At 49.5% G+C, this 18788-nt stretch overlaps 6 protein-coding genes across 6 annotated transcripts; 4 read left to right on the top strand and 2 right to left on the bottom strand.

Moving 5' to 3' along the window:
• Positions 1 to 898: 898 nt before the first annotated feature.
• P152DRAFT_443813 (ribosomal protein S2) lies at positions 899 to 2509 on the top strand. The gene is made up of 4 exons (XM_033677790.1): positions 899 to 1003; positions 1060 to 1314; positions 1368 to 2001; positions 2050 to 2509. Exons 1-4 carry the CDS (start codon positions 973 to 975, stop codon positions 2294 to 2296), a joined length of 1167 nt encoding a protein of 388 aa, XP_033530143.1. The 5' UTR covers positions 899 to 972; the 3' UTR covers positions 2297 to 2509.
• Positions 2510 to 2726: 217 nt separating this feature from the next.
• On the bottom strand, positions 2727 to 4405 carry P152DRAFT_517529 (uncharacterized protein; the record flags this gene model as incomplete). Its single annotated transcript, XM_033683015.1, has 2 exons — positions 2727 to 4172; positions 4222 to 4405. 2 exons carry the CDS (start codon positions 4403 to 4405, stop codon positions 2845 to 2847), a joined length of 1512 nt encoding a protein of 503 aa, XP_033530142.1. The 3' UTR covers positions 2727 to 2844.
• Positions 4406 to 5723: 1318 nt separating this feature from the next.
• Positions 5724 to 7316, top strand: P152DRAFT_443806 (putative mitochondrial carrier protein). Its single transcript, XM_033677789.1, has 4 exons — positions 5724 to 5912; positions 5964 to 6100; positions 6216 to 6850; positions 6926 to 7316. Exons 1-4 carry the CDS (start codon positions 5798 to 5800, stop codon positions 6954 to 6956), a joined length of 918 nt encoding a protein of 305 aa, XP_033530141.1. The 5' UTR covers positions 5724 to 5797; the 3' UTR covers positions 6957 to 7316.
• Positions 7317 to 7505: 189 nt separating this feature from the next.
• P152DRAFT_443802 (THUMP domain-containing protein) lies at positions 7506 to 9343 on the top strand. The gene is made up of 6 exons (XM_033677788.1): positions 7506 to 7848; positions 7989 to 8156; positions 8259 to 8445; positions 8533 to 8747; positions 8859 to 9011; positions 9076 to 9343. The coding sequence occupies exons 1-6, from the start codon at positions 7774 to 7776 to the stop codon at positions 9187 to 9189; spliced, it is 912 nt and encodes a 303-aa protein (XP_033530140.1). The 5' UTR covers positions 7506 to 7773; the 3' UTR covers positions 9190 to 9343.
• Positions 9344 to 12094: 2751 nt separating this feature from the next.
• P152DRAFT_517526 (uncharacterized protein) lies at positions 12095 to 13718 on the top strand. The gene is made up of 2 exons (XM_033683014.1): positions 12095 to 13312; positions 13370 to 13718. The coding sequence occupies exons 1-2, from the start codon at positions 12294 to 12296 to the stop codon at positions 13494 to 13496; spliced, it is 1146 nt and encodes a 381-aa protein (XP_033530139.1). The 5' UTR covers positions 12095 to 12293; the 3' UTR covers positions 13497 to 13718.
• A 964-nt stretch (positions 13719 to 14682) lies between these two features.
• Positions 14683 to 16712, bottom strand: P152DRAFT_219375 (FAD-binding domain-containing protein). The gene is made up of 2 exons (XM_033674475.1): positions 15738 to 16712; positions 14683 to 15685 (listed from the first exon to the last, which is right to left on the bottom strand). The coding sequence occupies exons 1-2, from the start codon at positions 16563 to 16565 to the stop codon at positions 14741 to 14743; spliced, it is 1773 nt and encodes a 590-aa protein (XP_033530138.1). The 5' UTR covers positions 16566 to 16712; the 3' UTR covers positions 14683 to 14740.
• Positions 16713 to 18788: the final 2076 nt, after the last annotated feature.

The raw sequence follows: 18788 nt of genomic DNA, 5'->3' as shown, positions 1-18788 counted from the left end.
TATGGCTGCAGCTGCCAGAGATTATTTGGCTATACCAGCATCTGGGGTATCAGTCGAAAGACTGTTCAGTGGGGGAAGAGATCTCTTAGGAGTGCGGAGGAGCTCAATGAGTGCAGAGACTATGAGGCGTCTTATGATGCTGCGAGATACATGGAAATAGCTTCAGAGATTTACGAATAATTACGAATAATTACGAATAATGCGAATATTATTCGTACGAATATTAGTAAGCGGAAATTCTAAATTTTATTCGTATTCGACTACGAATATTCGTACGAATATTCGTAATCGAATATTCGTGTCCAGCCCTACCTGGGAATAGAAGTTGATAGATAATACTCCAAGGGTGATTTGACGGAGAAAATGGACGAAGGACGCTTTCATTGGTTACGGAGTTAGCAGTATCGATGGCGAAGATAGCGGACGGCGGCACGCAAGATGGGAAAGGCAAAAACGAAAGATCCAATTCTCCCGCTTTCAACATGGACTTTTCACATTCGCACTAACTTGGGGGACTTTGTCCACACGAATCAGCCACTGGCGGTTACATACCCAGGTCTCGGCTCTCATACTTCCGCACCATAGTGCAACTTTACTAACTACGTATTACCTAACTAAGTTAACTGGGACTTAACTTAACTAGTTTAAGCTCAGTGCAAGGGAAAGGAGACTACCGGTAGAACGCCAGGATTGCCAAGAAAATCCACCACTCCGTGACTTGCGCTCCGAGCGGCGAGTGGTCTATCCTTGTAGCGGAACCAACGGGGCGGGGCGGGGCGGAGAGACGGAGTGGAGATCCCTTGTCTCTGCTGGCTATCCTTGGCTTCATGTTTTCTTTGCGCTCCTCCAAATCTCTAATTGACCTTGCAGCATCAGGACCTTCTGCCCGAATTATGTTGTTCACCGTGTCCCAGCTTGACCTCGACGACCGCCATTAATTACCCCAGTGACTTGACCAATGGTGACTGATTCATGATATCGCGAAGATTGATCTTGCGGCAGGGTACGTGCTATTCTGCTCTATTCCATCTAAGACCAGGAGAACTTATATCCTCACAGGCCGCAGAGCACTCTCCCAACCCTTCAACACCCAGTATCGAGCATATACCCGAGTACAGACAAGCACAAGGGATAATGCAGGTTTGGAGGGAGAGAATGAAGTGGACGCGGTGAAGCAATTCTTTGAACGCCAGTCCGCAGCATTAGCCGCCAGTCAACCATCCGCATCGCCCACGCAATCAAACGAGGTGGATGTCAAGGACGCCGAGGATACTGGAGACACCGCCAACTATTATCACCTTGCTCGACACCAAAGTATGCGCGAACCCATCTACTTCTTTAGGCTTTTGCTAACTCATCTGGCCTAGAGAAATCTAACACTCAGTTTGGAAGCGCTCAGGACCCTTTCTATAAACCCCGCGAGTTGATCACGAATCCCCCCAAACCAGAAGATATCACGCTCGAACTCCTTCTTGCTTCACAGTCACATCTTGGTCACAAAACCTCGTTATGGAACCCAGCAAACTCGAGATACATTTTCGGCATACGTGACGGCATTCACATCATCTCCCTCGAAGTCACAGCGGCGTTCCTCCGCAGAGCCGCAAAGCTGGTGTCTGCGGTCACCGAAGCTGGCGGGCTTGTTCTCTTCGTCGGCACACGAGCGGGACAGGATCGATGTGTGGTGAAAGCCGCCGAACTTTCCGGGGGATGCCATCTCTTCGAGCGATGGACTCCTGGAGGCATCACGAACGGGACCCACATATTGGGTCAGTGCAAAACGAAGGTGGTTGATGAACACGAACAGGAGCTGCCTGGCTATCAGAACCAATTATCCCAGCGTGCGGCGCTCAAGCCGGATCTTGTGGTTTGCCTCAATCCATTGGAAAACTATGTGTTGCTTCACGAATGCGCTCTGGATAATATTCCAACCATTGGTATCATAGATACCGATGCCAACCCTGCCTGGGTAACATATCCAATCCCTGCGAACGATGACAGGTAAGCGATCCCAGTCTACATGTGCAAAGCTGGCTAACTCCGTCACAGTCTTCGGTGTGTACAGGTAATCGGGGGTGTCCTTGGGAGAGCGGGCGAGGCAGGCAAACAACGTCGTCTAGCCGCCGCAAAGGAAGGATATTTAACCTATCAGCCCAAGCAGCAACTTAAGAAACCGACGTTCGCAGACCTTGCCCAGGAAAAGCTCCATGTTGAAGCCGATCTTCCACCGGCACTTCCACCGGCACCCACACCGGCGTCCCACGCATCATCAGATGGGGAACATCTTGTACAGTAGTAGTAACCATGTATAACTAGACGCCTGTGCTCCCGGGCCAAAGAATACCATCAGCCCTTCTTGCAAGAACTGTTCATACCCGATCGTTGCTCCGGGGAAACGCAACAAGCACGACCGCGATACTACTATGATGCCCTATTTCAAGCAAGGTTCCTTCTGTCATTCATTGGAGCAGCAGGATAAAATTTGAACAGCCGAGTATGAACGCCTCCCAGTAAATTCCAATTGTATTATGTCTCAATAAAAATCCCTAGGGATGCATGCATGCCACCTCCCGGCGCGTCGGTGTTCTGGAATCCGCTCACGTATTGTACAAATTCTCCAAATATTCGTACCTCTCATATCTTCGAACTGAAATATTCCTCTCTCCTGAGCCACGATTTAGCGCAGCACTAGATGTGGGCCGCAGTGCGAGGGCAAAACCTGCCGTCACAATTTGACCGCCGCGCATACAAACATCTTTATCGATGCAGGTGCCCAACTGGCCCGATTTGATTGTACAAGCATTGCAACCGGGCGCCGGAGGGGGTGATGCAGCTGAATCTTTATCAAGCGTTTCCCTTCAGAGCGGATGTGGTGGCAGGGAGAGCGGGAACGAAGCGGCGCGTCTTCTTTGGCGGCTCGTCGAACGCATAGCACAACGACTTCGGGTCAACACCTGGCCAGGCAAAGTTGCCATGAGCGAGAGAAATGTCAAGCTTCTTGCCCTTAATGACAGCAGCAGTGAATTTCAGCTCCACCCCCCATGATGGAACGATCTTTAGTGCAAACCCCTTCTTATCTCCCTTTCTGCAGGCGTTGCCATCCGGGGCAGTGATCGCGTCGGCTCGAACCTCGATGTACGGCGCTTTCAGCAAGAAACCAGTCTCCACGCCTTTTCCAAGAACAGATGCTTCGAGGTTGACCGACGGTACAACGTAAGCTTGGAATTTTACGGAGGCACGTGCCTGAAACTCGAGTGGGTCGAATTCGACCTTTGGAACCCAGCCCGAGAACTTGTTCTTAGAGGGGTTGAGTAAGTCGGCTTCGATGACGGCTTTATCAGAGATCGTCGCCGTTGCTCCGGTCTTGGCCATGATGCTCAGTTCTGCTGCCGTGAACTCCCAGCCCAACTCAGCAACGAAGTGAGGGCCGAGCGACAAGATACCCCCTGGAATCGAAACACCGCCGGGCAAAGAGGATTTGATCAGTCGAATCCTGTCCTCGGCCTTCGTTTCCTTCTTCGTTTTCAGGTCATTCCCGCTAATAAGCGTCACGGCCGCTCGGATTTTGAGGCCCTTCGGGGAAGCCTTGAACTTTGCACCCACAGGAACGAAGTACTTTTGCTTGATCTTGAACTCGAAATTCAGCTTCCCTCGGGTATTACAAGGGTTGCACTGTATCTCTCCGAAAACAGGCCCTATTTTGGCTTTCCCCTTGAAGCGGAAATCGACACCAAGGTCAATGGATGTGGACTTGGAGATATCTCGCTTGGAGACGGCCTGGGAGGTGGACTCCGGGATCCCAATATTACCTACCTGTATCTCGTATGAATGGGCAAGGTCCTTCCACGACCCAGTCGAGACATTGAGAGTGGCGATATTTCCTGGCTCATCGTAATGGAGGGAGTATACCTTGTAAGGAACCCGATACTTGTTGTCACCGCAGTCGCCCTTGCTGGCGACCATGACGAAGGTGTGGTTGTCGGCGCCATTGACCCAGTCCCAGACCCGTTTCGCGTACTCAAATGTCTGATCATCCTCAAAGGCGATGGTCAACTTCTCGGGTTCGCATTTCACAGACTTCAGCATGCCATGAAAGCGTTCCATCGACAGAATATTCTCCGAATCCCCGGGCATCATGACGGTGAAGTTGCCGAGAATTACGTCAACGCCATCTGAACGGATTAGACATGTGCTTGTTGTGATGTAAAGTATGAGATTTACCTTGGGCTCCCCACAGAAAGGTTTCGGTTGATCGTAAGTCAAAGGCATTCATATCACGCCTGCGGAGGTCCCTCGTCTCGAGCGGATAAAGGTCCCATGGTTTGATCTCTTCAAGTTCAACTGCATTGCCAAAGACAACGAGAAAAGCAACCGCAAAAACGGAAAGCAAATTGAGAACTGCCATGGTTGGGAGTGCAATATTCGCCACGACAGCGATCCAAGGGATTCGATGAAAAGAGAATCAAGACAACCATATTGGACAGTGACGGCATTCAAATAATAGAAAAGGACTCATCGCTTCATTGGAAGTCCTTGAATTTCGCGGTGACATCTTAGTTCCGATCAACTTTGTGATTCTAACCTGCGTTAGATCTCGTATCCTATGTCAGGAGAGAGAGGCGGCCTGGATACCAAAGCCATAGAAATTCTCATAGAGCCCACGTGTATCCAGTCTCGCAAAGAATCTTATTTCCAAGCAACATTGTGATTCTAACAGACGCGAGATCTCGTATCCCAATGGCAGGAGAGTAAGGCAGCTGGGATGCTAACGCTATGGGTATCCTCAGAACAACTTTATGATTCTAACATGCGCCAAACCTCGTATTCTATGTCAGGAGAGAGAGGCGGCCTGGATACCAACGCCATAGAAATTCTTAGAGAGCCCACGTGTATCCAGTCTCGCAACAGAATCTTACTTTCAATCAACTTTGTGATTATAACAGAAGCGAGGTATCGTATCCTGATGGCAGGAGAGTGGGGGAGCTTGGATGCTAACGCTATGGAAATCCTCAGAACAACTTTGTGATTCTAACATGCGCTAGACCTCGTATCCTGTCCCAGAAGAGTGAGGCAGCCTGGATGTCACCACCATAGAAACCCTTAGAGAGCCCACGTGTATCCAAGCTCTTCCTGCAGCTACTGCTGTTCTTGTGTCTGGGTGCTGTGCCCATTATTGCAGGACTGGTAGTCTTGTACCTACAAGCATTTAAGGTGCTTCATATCACGAGGTCACTAGAAGCGAAGTGTGGCTCGAGGAGGATGTTCGGAGATCAGAGCGTCCAGGTTCGGTAATGCGTAGTCCACTGTACGAAGGAATAATAGTGGTGCTGTGCCTTTTGATATTTGTATGTACCAAGCCTTGCCCTGTTAAGTGTTAACTGTCTGGCTTGTTGCGTGCTTCGGCTCGTATTGATCGACTTTGGGGGACAGGATGGACGGGGTCCACATCGGATTCTGACCAGCACCTAGCAGACTCAATGATAATTGATGAACCCCAGATTGGAACCGGACAAATGTTACATATTATCGGTAGTGTAAGTTGAGGCTCTGTTGTAAGTTGTAAGTTGTAAGTGTCGTTAGTCGTGGTGTCTGGTTTGGCCCTCTGCTACGGAATAATTCCTCTCTTAATTAATTAATTATCACCTATCAGATTGCGTGCTTTTCATCGACAGGGATTAGACGTCAAAACCCAACACATGCTCTCTCTCGTTATATCCTATGCAATTTCAGAGTGCATCTGTAGTGTATCAAGGACTTACATATTACCCAATTCACATCGAACGCATCAGTCATCACAATGGAGGTCGTAAAAGAGCTGGAAGAGGATGGGAAGGGGGTGGAAAGAGTTGTTAAAGATCTCTCTGCTGGAGCTGTAGGCGGAATGGCCCAGGTTTTGCTAGGACAACCTTTGGGTATGTTCAACAGACTTTTTGCGAACATCGACCAAGACTAATCCGCAGCAGACATTGTGAAAGTCCGATTACAGACAAGACCGGAATACACGGGCGCATTGCAATGCGCCCGCAGTGTTTGGAAAAATGAAGGCCCCTTGGCCTTTTACAAGGGAACCTTGACCCCTCTGGTTGGCATTGGAGCATGTGTAAGTATTATGGACAGAGTCCCATGCAAGATGTGACGCCTCGGGGCTCTTCTTTTCTTGCACCAGATCGATATCTTTCTCTCCTGCAAGACCTAGACGCGCTAACAAACCGCAGGTGTCCATTCAATTCGGTGCATTCCACTACGCTCGGCGCATCTTCGAGTCTCGGAATATCCAAAACTCGTCAAGGAAGGACGGCAGCCTTTCTTATCCACAGTACTTTCTTTCAGGCGCATTTGCCGGTGTTGCAAACAGCGTTATCTCAGGGCCCATTGAGCATGTTCGTATCCGGCTGCAGACCCAGCCACATGGAGCCGCACGCCTCTACTCCGGTCCTGTTGACTGCGTTCGCAAGCTCTCCTCCCATGGAGGCATCCTAGGAGGACTGTATCGGGGCGAAGCGGTGACTATTTTACGGGAAGCACAGGCCTACGGCTTTTGGTTTCTCTCTTTCGAGTATCTCATGAACGCGGACGCGAAACGTAATCGGATTGCACGGGAGGATATCTCCGCGCCAAAGGTCGCCTTCTATGGAGGCCTGGCTGGAGAGGCTTTATGGCTGAGCAGTTATCCATTCGATGTTGTGAAAAGCAAGATGCAAACGGATGGGTTCGGCGACGCAAAGCGATACAAGAACATGAGAGACTGCTTCGCGCAGACCTGGCGCCACGAAGGGTGGAGAGGGTTTTGGAAAGGCATAACGCCGACGCTGGTGAGAGCAATGCCTGTCAGTGCTGGGACATTTGCAGTGTAAGTTGTCACGATTTCGTTGACATTTCTTCCTTCTCCCCTTGTATCCATTCACTGGCTGACCCGGAGGAACAGGGTGGAGATGACTATGAGGTTGCTAGGATGATCACGGGCGCGATTCGGTTTCTATGTGCTTGGGCGGGACACATTGCTATTTATGTCGACCGTTAATAAATCCACCTTCGGCAAACGTCGATTCGTGGCCGATCGGGCATATCACGATCGTCGAGATCCTCCCGGCCTCCCTGGTTAAGTCTGACTTTATAGCCAGCAGAGACCTTTCAGCATACTAGGATCCTCATAGATATAGAGAGTCATAATAGATGCTTTTGTCAAGCCTACACTCTGAGACATCCGTCTTGGTATTAGTCTAAGCGGTTAGGCACCCTGCGATCCAGGGCTTGATCATGATGTCCTAAACATTCCATAAATAGAACTAAGAAGAACTGAGAAGTCGTAATATGCCTAACTTCCAAGCATTTAAGTTGGGACAAATGCTCGAAAGTACTGTCATTGGCCATCAAATAACCATTCCATTTAACGTGAACACAAATATACTCTACTAGTGATGACTTGGCAGGCAGTATCGAATGTTAAAGTTAAAAGGATCTTCACAGGGATCGGATCATCGTCCTTTGCCAAAAAAGCCGCCACCGTCGGCTGGCGCCTGCTCCCCAACATCAACTTCCCTGGCGCACTCACCGAAATATACTATTTACTTACCTCTGGAACCCACACTGAAAGTTTTAAGTTCTGGCCCTGCCGTTCTAGTTCCTGGACGCCTAACTTCTAGTGCCGCGTTGACATCCGGATGGCCGATAAATACCCGTCGAGACGTTTCTATTAAACCCAATCTCATCCTACGCCCACTTCCACTACTGCTACCTACATTCATCATCCCATTTCTCAACGTTCCCGACGCAATGGCCGCCGAGAGTGAGAAACGTAAGCGACCTGAAAATGGTTCTGCTGCCAGTAGCAAAAAGGATTCCATAGAGGTTGGCCATCCACGTCCTTTCCAGTTCAGCCTCAGTTTTAGTGTTCGCCGGAGACGGCCAATTGCAGCTTCCGTCGAGAATATGGACTCCAAATGCGCGGATAAATATATGTATGACTGCCCTGCTAACGTGGTGTTTAGGATGGTTCTAAAAAGAAACGAAAGCTGTGGCGTGTTCCAAAGGACAATCGTGGCAACGTTTCCCACTCGCGCTCTACCATTGAACCGGGAGACGCTGGTATCTGGGCAACCTGTACTATGGACAAAGAAGTGAAAAGCCAGCACGAACTTCTGGACCTGTTCGAAGAGGTACGGCCCCTTCTTTAGAACAACATGTTGTATCCTCTTGCAATCAAGCTCCTGATGTGTCGGTTGTTGACTGTCAAGATGAAAGCTAATGACTTTGAGCAGTACGCTGAAATTCTATACGGAACAAAAACGGGCTCATCAAAGGAGGGACCCGTGGTGTCCGATCAAGAAAACGCTAAGGATGGGGCTCCTGTTGACATTGAGGCCGAAATCAACGAGGAACTGGCTGGAATGAAAACAAAGAAGCATGACTCGATGTTTACAATAGTGAAAACGGGAATTCAGTGTGGTAAGTGGCTGCACCATCCTCCCAGTGCCCAAGGGCCGCGGAGTTCCATTGAACCTAGTCACTGAACTCCAATGTCATTTATTTTAGTGATATTCATCAAAACGAAGCCTCCGATTGACCCCGTGATCCTTGTTCACAGGGTCTGCAAAGATGCATTCAACCAGGAAAGGGATAAGAGAGTCAGATTTGTCAAGCGACTTGTTCCAATAACGAAATTCGCGAAGGCGTACGAACCTGACTTGGTAAGCCTGGCAGAGGACGTTCTACGGCCACACTTCGGGGAAGGCACGGAATCAAAGAAGGTTCGTTTATATTCTCCTCAACGCCATTCTCCCAAGACCTCGACATTCTCAACGTGATCCCGAGCTTTCGCAACAGCTCCTTGTCCCATAGTCCTGACCATCGTTATGCAGTTCGCCATCCAACCGAGTATTCGGAACAATGCAGGACGAGAGTTGAATCGGGCCAATATCATCCGCCTGGTAGCCGATGCTGTGGAGACTATGGGCTCGCATAAGGTTGATCTCACAGGCTTCGACTTGCTTATTCTAGTGGAGGTCTACAAGGTGAGCCACTGCCAGCCACACAGGAACCTTGGGCCATGATACGGAATATTAACTTATGAATTAGAACGTGGTTGGGATGAGTGTCGTGACAAGCGACTTCCGCCGCTTCAAGCGATTCAATCTGGACGAGCTATATAACCCCACGGAGTTGGAAAAGGCCAGGTCGAAGGTGGAATGAATTGGGGTCAGTACATCACTAAAGATACGTCGATGGTGGGAGACCGCTTATGAATAGCGTTGGCTTCGCGGGCTATCCCGATTCAATGTTTGATTAATAATTGAAGGGCCAAATGACTTGATCAAATCAGACACCTATGTGATACTGTGTAAAGAAATGCCTGCAGCGATACGGGGCTCTGCTTTAGGCTTGACTATCAGAGATCCGGGTGGCCGACGTAACGAAAATGAATTTTCTTCCTTTTATACGATGGGTGAGTACGGTACTTTCTCAAGCATCGTGGGGGGTTGGGGTCCATCGTCTGTGTGTTCTGGGTACGCATTATTGGGATGTGGCCAGGAAAGATGGTTCCAGCCTCATTCTAGACATCTGCGTTTATATTGATTCTACCGCGAATTCATGTCATCACGACGCACCAGCGCAAGATCAGGCGTTTTAGGTTACACCCAACGCGGGTCATCGAACCGCGCGGTGCTAGGGATGCATAATACTTTGTAGGTGGCATGAGAACCGAGACCGGAGTAATTACAGGTATCCCAATTGGTACTACCTATTCCGTCCTCCGGCTGTCCTCGATCGTTATCAACATCCGTTCGTCGATCATTTTCATCAACTCCCATGAAGGCCTGTCGCAACGCGGGTGTGTACTCGTACTTCGTGTCATGTTCCATTCCAGGTGACTAGATCAGATAATAATGCAGTCAAACGTGCCGCAAATGCGTACTGGACCACCAGAACCAGCGAAAAACACCAATCTTCTTGAGTCCTTTGTCTTATTACGTTTTGAGTCTTGAGTCCTGAGTTTTAAGTCTTGACGAATTCTAGTCAGTATCCATTATTCACCAACTGGGGCTTGCTTTTTAACATTTGACAGGGTCGCGGACTTAGGGTTCACCGATCGCCGGACGCCTCCTCGTGTGCTGGTCCGAATTCGAACAGGCAAATGTTCCAGAAAGCGAGAAAGGAGATTAGCAGCTTAGCACGTCTAGGCCGCCAGCCGGGCTCTCTCGTTCTCTCGCTCTGGCCGTCTGACCGTCTGACCGCTCATCGCTGATCGCTGACGTCGTTGGCTTCGCTTCACCTTCACCCTCTCTCGCTTTCCCTTGTCTATGGTGATACGCCATAGTTCTGGTTTTGCTTCTGCCGGTGCTACTTTTAGGCAGCCTCGACAGGATCATTTATCCATTTATGCAAGCTAAACACCTAACACGACAGCACCATGCCGAACGATTTGAAAGTTGAAACCCGCCCGAGTTTCGACTTGCGAGTGGGGGCGGGATGGAGGAGTTGTTGTGCATCTTGCATCGGATTTCAAGTATCCACCAAGGAATGCTTCCATAATACGGAATGCGGCTCATTACTTACCAGGTATTAGGTATTCAAGCCTCCAAGTATTAACAAACAAAATACGACCAAAGCCGAAGGTAATCTTTCAGGCCCTTGAATGGACTCATGTCCCCCTCCCGAGTTCTGAAGTTCTAAGTCCTACATACAGTACATAGTACTAAGTCCTGGCGGCTGGCAAGTGGCAAGCCGTCGAACACCGGGACCTACGCCGCTAAAAGCTGGCCCTGGTGCTGATCATCAACTAGGTACCTACAGACTCTAGCCGCTAACGGCCGGGCGAGTAGGTGGTTTCATTCGCCGTATTATTACAGCAACCAAATAGGCGTTCACGGCTCATGCAGCGCGGGTCGGTCAGGCCTCGCTTCCCGGACATTTTATGACGACTGTCAGATGTTTCAACTTTCAACGTTGTACATGCACGGGACAGTGGGCCTTAGCCACGTTAGCCTGCAAGTCTGGTATGCTGAAATCTGAATTGCTGATGCGCCTCTCATAATCGTATTATCTCTTGGACTTGCACTGTTTCGCTTGCTTCCCTGTGGGCTAGGAACTAGTGGCTTGAGGCGTAGGACTTGAGACTTGAGACTGGACCCAATGAGACCTGAAGTCTGAATGACCTGTCCGAGGATCAAGTTCCGGTGTTTGACCCTCTCATCTCAGCCCAACAAAGGTCGCCTACGCCTACGGCGATCCCGAGTGAGTGGACTTCGGAACCGTACCTAGCTTCTCAAGTTGGCTTATAATTCCCAGTTACCAAGAGGCAATATCACAATGTGTGTTGGGTTCCGATGTGGTAGGCTGGTTCGTACTTTTGTATCGCACTAGCCTCGCTTCTGCTTGCTTTGGGCGTACATATTCCTCCATTTCCACCAGCCGGAATGACTCTAGTCGGACCTTCGCAAGGTCCATCCCCCGAAATCAACGGGTGTCGACGGGCATCAGACATATGGAGTGCTGGGGCTGCATATACCCTTTTACAGCTTACGAATATAGGGCGTATTGAATGACCGTACTATCCCCCTATCCGGTCATTACTCCAGCACCCATACCAAGGATCGTATACTATCAAACTTCATGATATGCTCAGCCCATCGAAAGAGGGCCTCTCTCGAAAGCAATCCCGCATCCACTCAAGGTCTCCTACACGGAGGAACACCCCGTCCTTCCCACTACATACAACTTCCTGACTGACCTACCGGCTAGCATAATTCCGAAGGGCTTATGTATGGCCATACTGGCGTCTCCTCGGCTTGAGACTTCACCTCATCAAGCCACCACCAACAATGGGGATCTACTGGAAACTTCCATTGCTATTTATGTATTGTTCCTTTCACCCCCTACCGAGAAATTCTGTCCATTAAAGGAAGTTGCCTGGAACACAGCGCTCTTCCGTATGCTCCACCATGAATTTCATTCACAGCAGATGATGCGGTCCATACTGTAATCCACCTACGTGCAGCCCCGGAATGACCCAAACCCCTTACTCGTATATAAATGGTAGCATACTATCCTTACAGCCCAATCTGGTAGCAGGCTTTTCGCCTATTTCGAGTTGATATCTTGTCATCCTTCCCTCTATTTTCTTTCGCCTTGATCATAAGATAACGTTTCGGTTCTCAGCGCCAATATCAGAAGATGAGCCCGGGAGGATTGCATTTTGAGTTCCTGCCAATGTCGTCTATTTGATTATATTCCATACCTACCGTTTGTGTCTGTTTTTCAAGAACCCTTTATCCTCGCGGGATGGTGTTGTAGGGATGCAACCTCAGGACCATACGGAGATTCAATCCCGACAAGAGCCTTCCTTCTTGAATCCTCAGGAATACACATTGATCCAGAGCCTTCTCGATCCCATACTACGACGATCCAACCTGTCGTTGGCACGAATCGAGCCTCTGTCTCTGTCCCTTTATCCTGTTTATGTCGCTCGCCTCAGCAATGGGTCTAACCTTCTTGTCAAGTTTGGCCCAGCACCTTCGGCACGGCTTCTGCGGTTGGAAAAGCGAGGTTTAGAAAACGAGATTCTTGCTCTCCGAGCGATCATTTCTCAGTCAACTCTTGCAGTCCCAAGGATATCTGGACCAGATGAAATGCTCACCATCAGCCCGACTTTTCCCATGCCCCTATCGTCATTGACGCATACCATCCTGACGTGCCCATCAGGGACTCCTCTGCCGTCACTCTTCCCTCCTGGGATGTCCCGATGTCAGATCCCCACTCCCGGAATGTTGATCCAAGGTCTCTCACCGACGTTCTTAGCGACGCTGTACAGAACATTAGGAGCCGCTTTCCGAGAACTTGTCCAGGTTCATCCGGAAGACCCGGGGATATGGGGATCAATACCTTCGCGACGAGGTTCCGCTACCACCTTGGCCGCCAAAGGGCCCAGTGGGTCAGACGGCGCCGGGTCGAACACTTCATGGCAGGCCGCCTTTCTTTCTATGATGGAAGCCTCGCTGCGAGATGCTGAAGATATGCTTGTCAGCATCCCATACGATGCGATCCGTGTACAAATCGCGCAACATTCATCTTCACTAGAGTCATTCCGAGAACCTTCTGCGCTTGTTCCTCTGGATGTCCTAGACGCAGCAAATGTTATGGTCGACGAAAGGACTGGCGAAGTTGTGGGCTTGTCCGGGCTTGGACCTTGCGTCTGGGGTGACATTCGAGTGGGGCATTGGGTCGCGGAATGGGAGAACTTGACCGAATTCTGGGAAGGCTTCGGTACCCTACCGAAAAACGAAAGAGATGGGAAAGAAGGAGTCCGGTATTTGTTGTGAGCGCAACTCACGATCGTATTGATGCAGTTCCGTATGCTAACCGAACATAATAGGTATACCGTATACCGGTCATTGACTGCCATAAACAGGCACTATTATCGTCCGGATGAGGGCGGCGATGAACTTGATCCCCGAAGGACATTGACCTGGGCATTGAACCAGCTTGCTGCATTGACCTAAAATACTCAGCGTAGTAATCTGTACAGTCACAAATAGGTATGCTGTTTTAGAAGGGAGAAGAGGACATGGCAAGTCGTTTCTCCTTCCGAGTACAGCACGAAAAGAATCAGAGAATTCGTTCTCGTTAAGGATGAACTTGCACATATGCACTTGAGAAACTAGTGCATGGCGTTAAAGGGGACCAACTCATGGGCAGAATTCAATAGATCGCAAAGGGACCCGGATTACTAGAGTCTAGGAAGGAGGGACGTGAATACCATACTCTGTAATTAGTGCTCTGGCAGCACTGAGCAAACTGTCGGTTCCAATAAGGGATAAGCATCGTGGGTCGTATTAGAAATTTACGAATTTGGGAACGATAGTCGCGGACAATGGCACAAAGATAACGGGATCCTTGAAATTTCACGCTGATCAAATTGAACGGCAAATGCCCGTCGAAAACACTCTGATCTTCACTCCTTCGGGGTCCGAGCGACCCCCAGGGATAGGCGAGATGGACGAACAATATACCTACCATGGCCAAAAAATTTTGGTAGGGGTCCTTCTTTGCACGTTGAATTCTCGACGCTTAGTTAGTGAGTGGATGGGTTGGACCACCCTGCAAGTCATGTGTACTCACTGTACTTAAAGAATGGTCTTGTAATACTCCTAACTCCGATGGTAATATTGCAGAGGATGCTCCCCGTACTCCGTGATACTACTACTTAAACTAGGGAGTAGCCCGAGCAGGCATTGGCGAGATGTTACATCTTCGGATCTTCTGTTCCTAACCTGTCGACTGTCCAGGCTCGCAGCTGACGAAGCCGAAAACCCGAATCTATTCCTACCTGGTAAGCAGTAGCTTACACTCGAGATGTAAGGTAGAATTATGTCAAAAGAGTCAAAGATCGCAGGTTGATTTGTTTTCAGTTTTCGGGCATACTCCATATTACCCTCGCAGAGCAGCAGTATTTAAGAACATCTACTACCTGCTTGCACTGTCATGCAGCGATGCACGATTTGGTCTCCGCCTTGCTCTTCGGCTTTGTATTGGCACAGAAGCGAAAAGAAAGTTGAGTTTGTTAGCGAAGTAAGAAAGTGTAGTTGGAATATTAGGTGGGATATTAGGTGGAACATATCTAAGCCCTGAACTTTTACGAGGCGCCCATATTCTTTGCACGACTCTTTTATATCTCTTCTCGGTGAGCCTAGCCGATGATAAGTCGACCATCGAGACTTGGTGGACGTACTGATGGACGTACTGGTCAAACAGGGCAGAGCTGGCCTTTGGAATCGTCAATCCATAACTCGCTACCAACGCATCGTCTGCAGTGGAATACTCCGTCCGGGTCAACCTTTTGTTTGAAACCTAAGAGTCGCTTGTAGTTGGTTCCCCAGAACGCGTACTGCCAGTTTGCAGTATCAGGATCAGCTTCATTTCCATAAGTCCCACCATCTGGGCTAAGAGAGCGGAGCGAGGCCCCGAATCGGAGACCATCCTGCTTCTTTTGCACCGTCTCCTCCGGATCGTCCCATTGCAGCTCGGACGCCGGTCTCATCACCGCCGTCCGCCATGCTGGGTTGACAGCATTCCCACCCCCTCGGATGTATGGTGGGTTCGCCGTCCCAGCTCCAGCGATCAGGTCGTTCAAATACCACACCGATGGATCAATGGATCCACGGAGAGCATCCTCTAACCCAGGCTTTGCCACATCCTCGGCACTCCACAGCCATGACACGATTAGCTTACCCATCCCAATGCCCGGGAACGTATCGCGTCGATTCAGTGTCAATTTCCGAGCTTCCGGTGCAAAGTCGGGCGATGTCCGAAATCCCCTGAAATTCGAATACCAGGAATAAGTTCCCGAGGGTGTACTGTCCGTCGATCTCCGCCTCCTTTGCGTTGGGTTGGAACTTTCAACCACCGAGTTGAGGTTGAGTTTCGGGTGCAAAATCGGCTCGAGGAGGTCTTTTAATTCGAATGACGATATCGCTCCAGGCATACTGGCGGACAAGTATAGGTAGGGATATCGTCCAGGATAGCCGCTGAGATAGCCCCCAACACCCGCTTCTGCGAGAGCTGGCCATTTTGTATGCAATCGCACAATGTTATCCCAGCCAACGATATACCCGGACCATGTCGCAACTGGGACGCTTGGTATCGCTTTGAGTGTATACGTTAGGACAGCAGCGAAGGTGCTTCCGCCACCCTGTGAACGTAAGTAATTGAGCCTAAGACGTATGGGCTTCTCAGTGACTTACCCCTCGGAGAGCCCAGAATAAGTCTTCATTCTGACATTCATTTGCTATGACGACGCGACCGTCAGCAGTCACCGCTTCCAGTTCCAGCACCATATCGGCTCCCATTCCGTACTTTGGACTGAGAGAGCTGTGACCCCCTCCGCCAATGTAGCCCCCCACGCTGACAGTGTCACTGGCACCGCCAACGAGCATCAGGTCACGTTCGTCAGCTGCTTCGTAGAGCTCCCCCCATTGGCTGCCGGCCCCGACGGTGATTGCTGGCCCCTTGATGGGGTTACAATGTTGAGGTGTGAAAGACTCCTCAAACCATACTTGGCTCTTAAGATCACGTGTCCAAATTGACAGCGAGTTTGGCTGCACCGATCTTCCTAGAAAGCAATGTCCAGAACTCTTGATATTCAGCCTAATGTTTTTGGTCCGCGCGAAGTCCACACCGGCTTTCACATGTTTCGCCGTCTTTGCCGCGATGACATATATTGGATATCCAGCCGTGCTACACGACGCATTTATATTGGGCATGCAGCTGAAGTCATTATAGTTCTGCCACATAGTGCTCGTCGGATGATTCGAATGCCAATCTGTATCTTGCCAACCAGCAAGGATCCGATCGCATTCAGCCGGATCATAGGAAGACTGATCTGGGTGGCATGGAGCTGCCGGGGCAGATGGCCTCAGAAGATTTCCTTCCACCTTGTCGTTGAGATCTTCCCAGTCGGTTTGAGAAGGCCACTCTTGAGAGCCAGGTAGAACCTTGCACTGCGGTGCTGCAGAGGAGAGCGGTGAGAAGATGCAAAAGAGGAAGAGTTGGAACACCTGCGTTGGAAGCATGCTGAGGAAAACAAATTATGATTAGCGTGTGGAAACTGGGTGAGGATTTGGAGGATCCATTGCATTATGTATCTTGTGTTCCGATTGACAGAGCTCTCAATTCAAACCGGCTGGCTGATGGGATTGCTTGTGGGTCTCTTAGCCAAATGTGCTTCACCAGGCTAAAATGAAGCCTTTGATTGCAGCCAGGCTTCCCGTGGACCAGATCGGTGGGTTTTGATTGCCATAGCATGGAAAATGGCAGCCACAGACCTGGAAGCGAAAACCCCAGGGTGATATCAGCAAAGCTTGATATCAAATAAGCTCCCGGTCAATTTTGCTTTGCCGGATATGCAGGGTAGCAATATTCGGTCTCTCCAGTCGGACATTTCGAAATCGAGGTGCCTTTCCCAAAGGAGACGCTTGCCCCAGCACAGGTAGCAACAACCTTGCCGCATCTACGATCCATTGAAGGATTGCATGCGGAAGGAGAGGAGCTGGCGGAGGCTCTACCCGTAAGGGAAGCCTGATGCTGAGATTAACTCTACCAGATCTTTCGGATATCGGCATGGTAGGGAGCTGACCGATATCCATCCGTCAAGCGGAAACGAGATCGTATTTCGAAATGACACACAGTACGAATATATAGCCCATCCTTGAAAGTAATAGAGTCGAACAAGGCTCGTGCATCTAGGATTCTCCTATCTTTTTCGGTAGGTCATCGAGCCTGCCTTTGACAACAACAAGAAACTCGCGGGCTTGGTACGGTAGACTGAGTAGGGAGGTCGAAGAAAGTTCGAGGAATTGAGTAAAGCATCAAAGAGCAAAAAATAGTAAGTTTTAACAGCGAGAGCCCCATAAAGGTGGATAGAACTATAGGTATACTCTTATGCCCGGACAAATTCACTCGGAATGTCAGCCAAATGCATTGCCATCGTCTAGCGGATACGAAATACGAACGCGCAGGACTTGGTATAAATGAAAAGTTTCGGATCTAAGGAGAATAGGACTCAAAAACGACAACCGAAATAGAAGAACTTTTCTTACTCATCCTTTTCTTCCCACAGTCTGAACCGAATACAAGCCAGGGGAGAATCCAACGAAATGGTTCCAGGATACGATATTGGCCAAATGGTGAGAGGGTAACAGGGAGGCAGTGTGTTCGAGGTTGGTGGAGATACGCCTCGGTGTGATTGTACTCCGGGGCTTCTATTGGGAATGTCTACTTGACCAGATATTTAATTTAAAAACCATATCGGTATTCCGTATCTGTACCGCATTCGTTTAGCTAGGAGACTGGAATAGTGACGGTGGGTCGACGAATCCAATGAAGTGGGGACGCGAAGTTGGGTTGGGGTCGAAGCCGAGGCAGATGAGAGATGACTGCTCAGTGAGCAACGGCAGGCGGAGTAGGATTCCTGTGGAGACATTCTTTGCCCAGCTTTTAAATAGCTCGGAAGCCAGGCAGGATTGAGGAATATGAAGTCGAGGTACATGAAGTCTACACAAGTACCTACGCGGGTTACTTTCTTCATGACACTTCTCCGGCGAGAGATACCGCTGGAGCTCCAGGTCGATTTGCAAAATGCATCTCGTGAGCTCATGGCTTCGGGCATTGTTCCCTCAACTGGTCATCCCCCGAGAGAGCTTCGCCGACGGCCATTTATTGGCTCTTGCATCTTTTATATACTTGGTACTTACATAGTTATCCTTTTGTCGTTTGCTTTGATAGGCGCTCTCTACACGGCGTCATCAGTACCGATACTTAGATGGACGACGATACAGTACCGTCGGAATCACTGAAGGAGAAGTGGCGTTGTGTGGTTTACGATAGGTAATGGTAAGTATTTTCCAGTACTTGCTACAATTCTTTTCCTTTTTTATATCGTTAGTATCAGTATCTTGTGTTTAGTTGCCCTTTGACTCTTTTCCATGTCTAGATCCTGCATCGCTTCGTTTCAAATCCTTCATTTGTACTTGGACTCCAATCCTAACCTGGCTGTCACGTGCATGTTTGGTTCGGAGAACTACTTGGCATTATTAAACCGCCTTTCATTAGATTATTTTATGCCTATTGCCTCTCCTGGGCTGCTGGGCATCAGTATACGCCTCTTTCATTCATTGGATGATGTTTTATGTGGCGTTCCGGTGATAGAGCCACCCTGGTGGAGTCTAATCTAGGGAAACGAGAGAGATGGGCAATTGGCCACCTACTTCCTACGGTCGGGAGTAACAATTCATCTA

The sequence above is a fragment of the Eremomyces bilateralis genome (genome assembly GCF_010015585.1).
Source record: "Eremomyces bilateralis CBS 781.70 unplaced genomic scaffold P152scaffold_35, whole genome shotgun sequence".
NCBI lineage: Eukaryota > Fungi > Ascomycota > Dothideomycetes > Eremomycetales > Eremomycetaceae > Eremomyces > Eremomyces bilateralis.
This window is presented reverse-complemented; position numbering and strand designations above follow the sequence as displayed.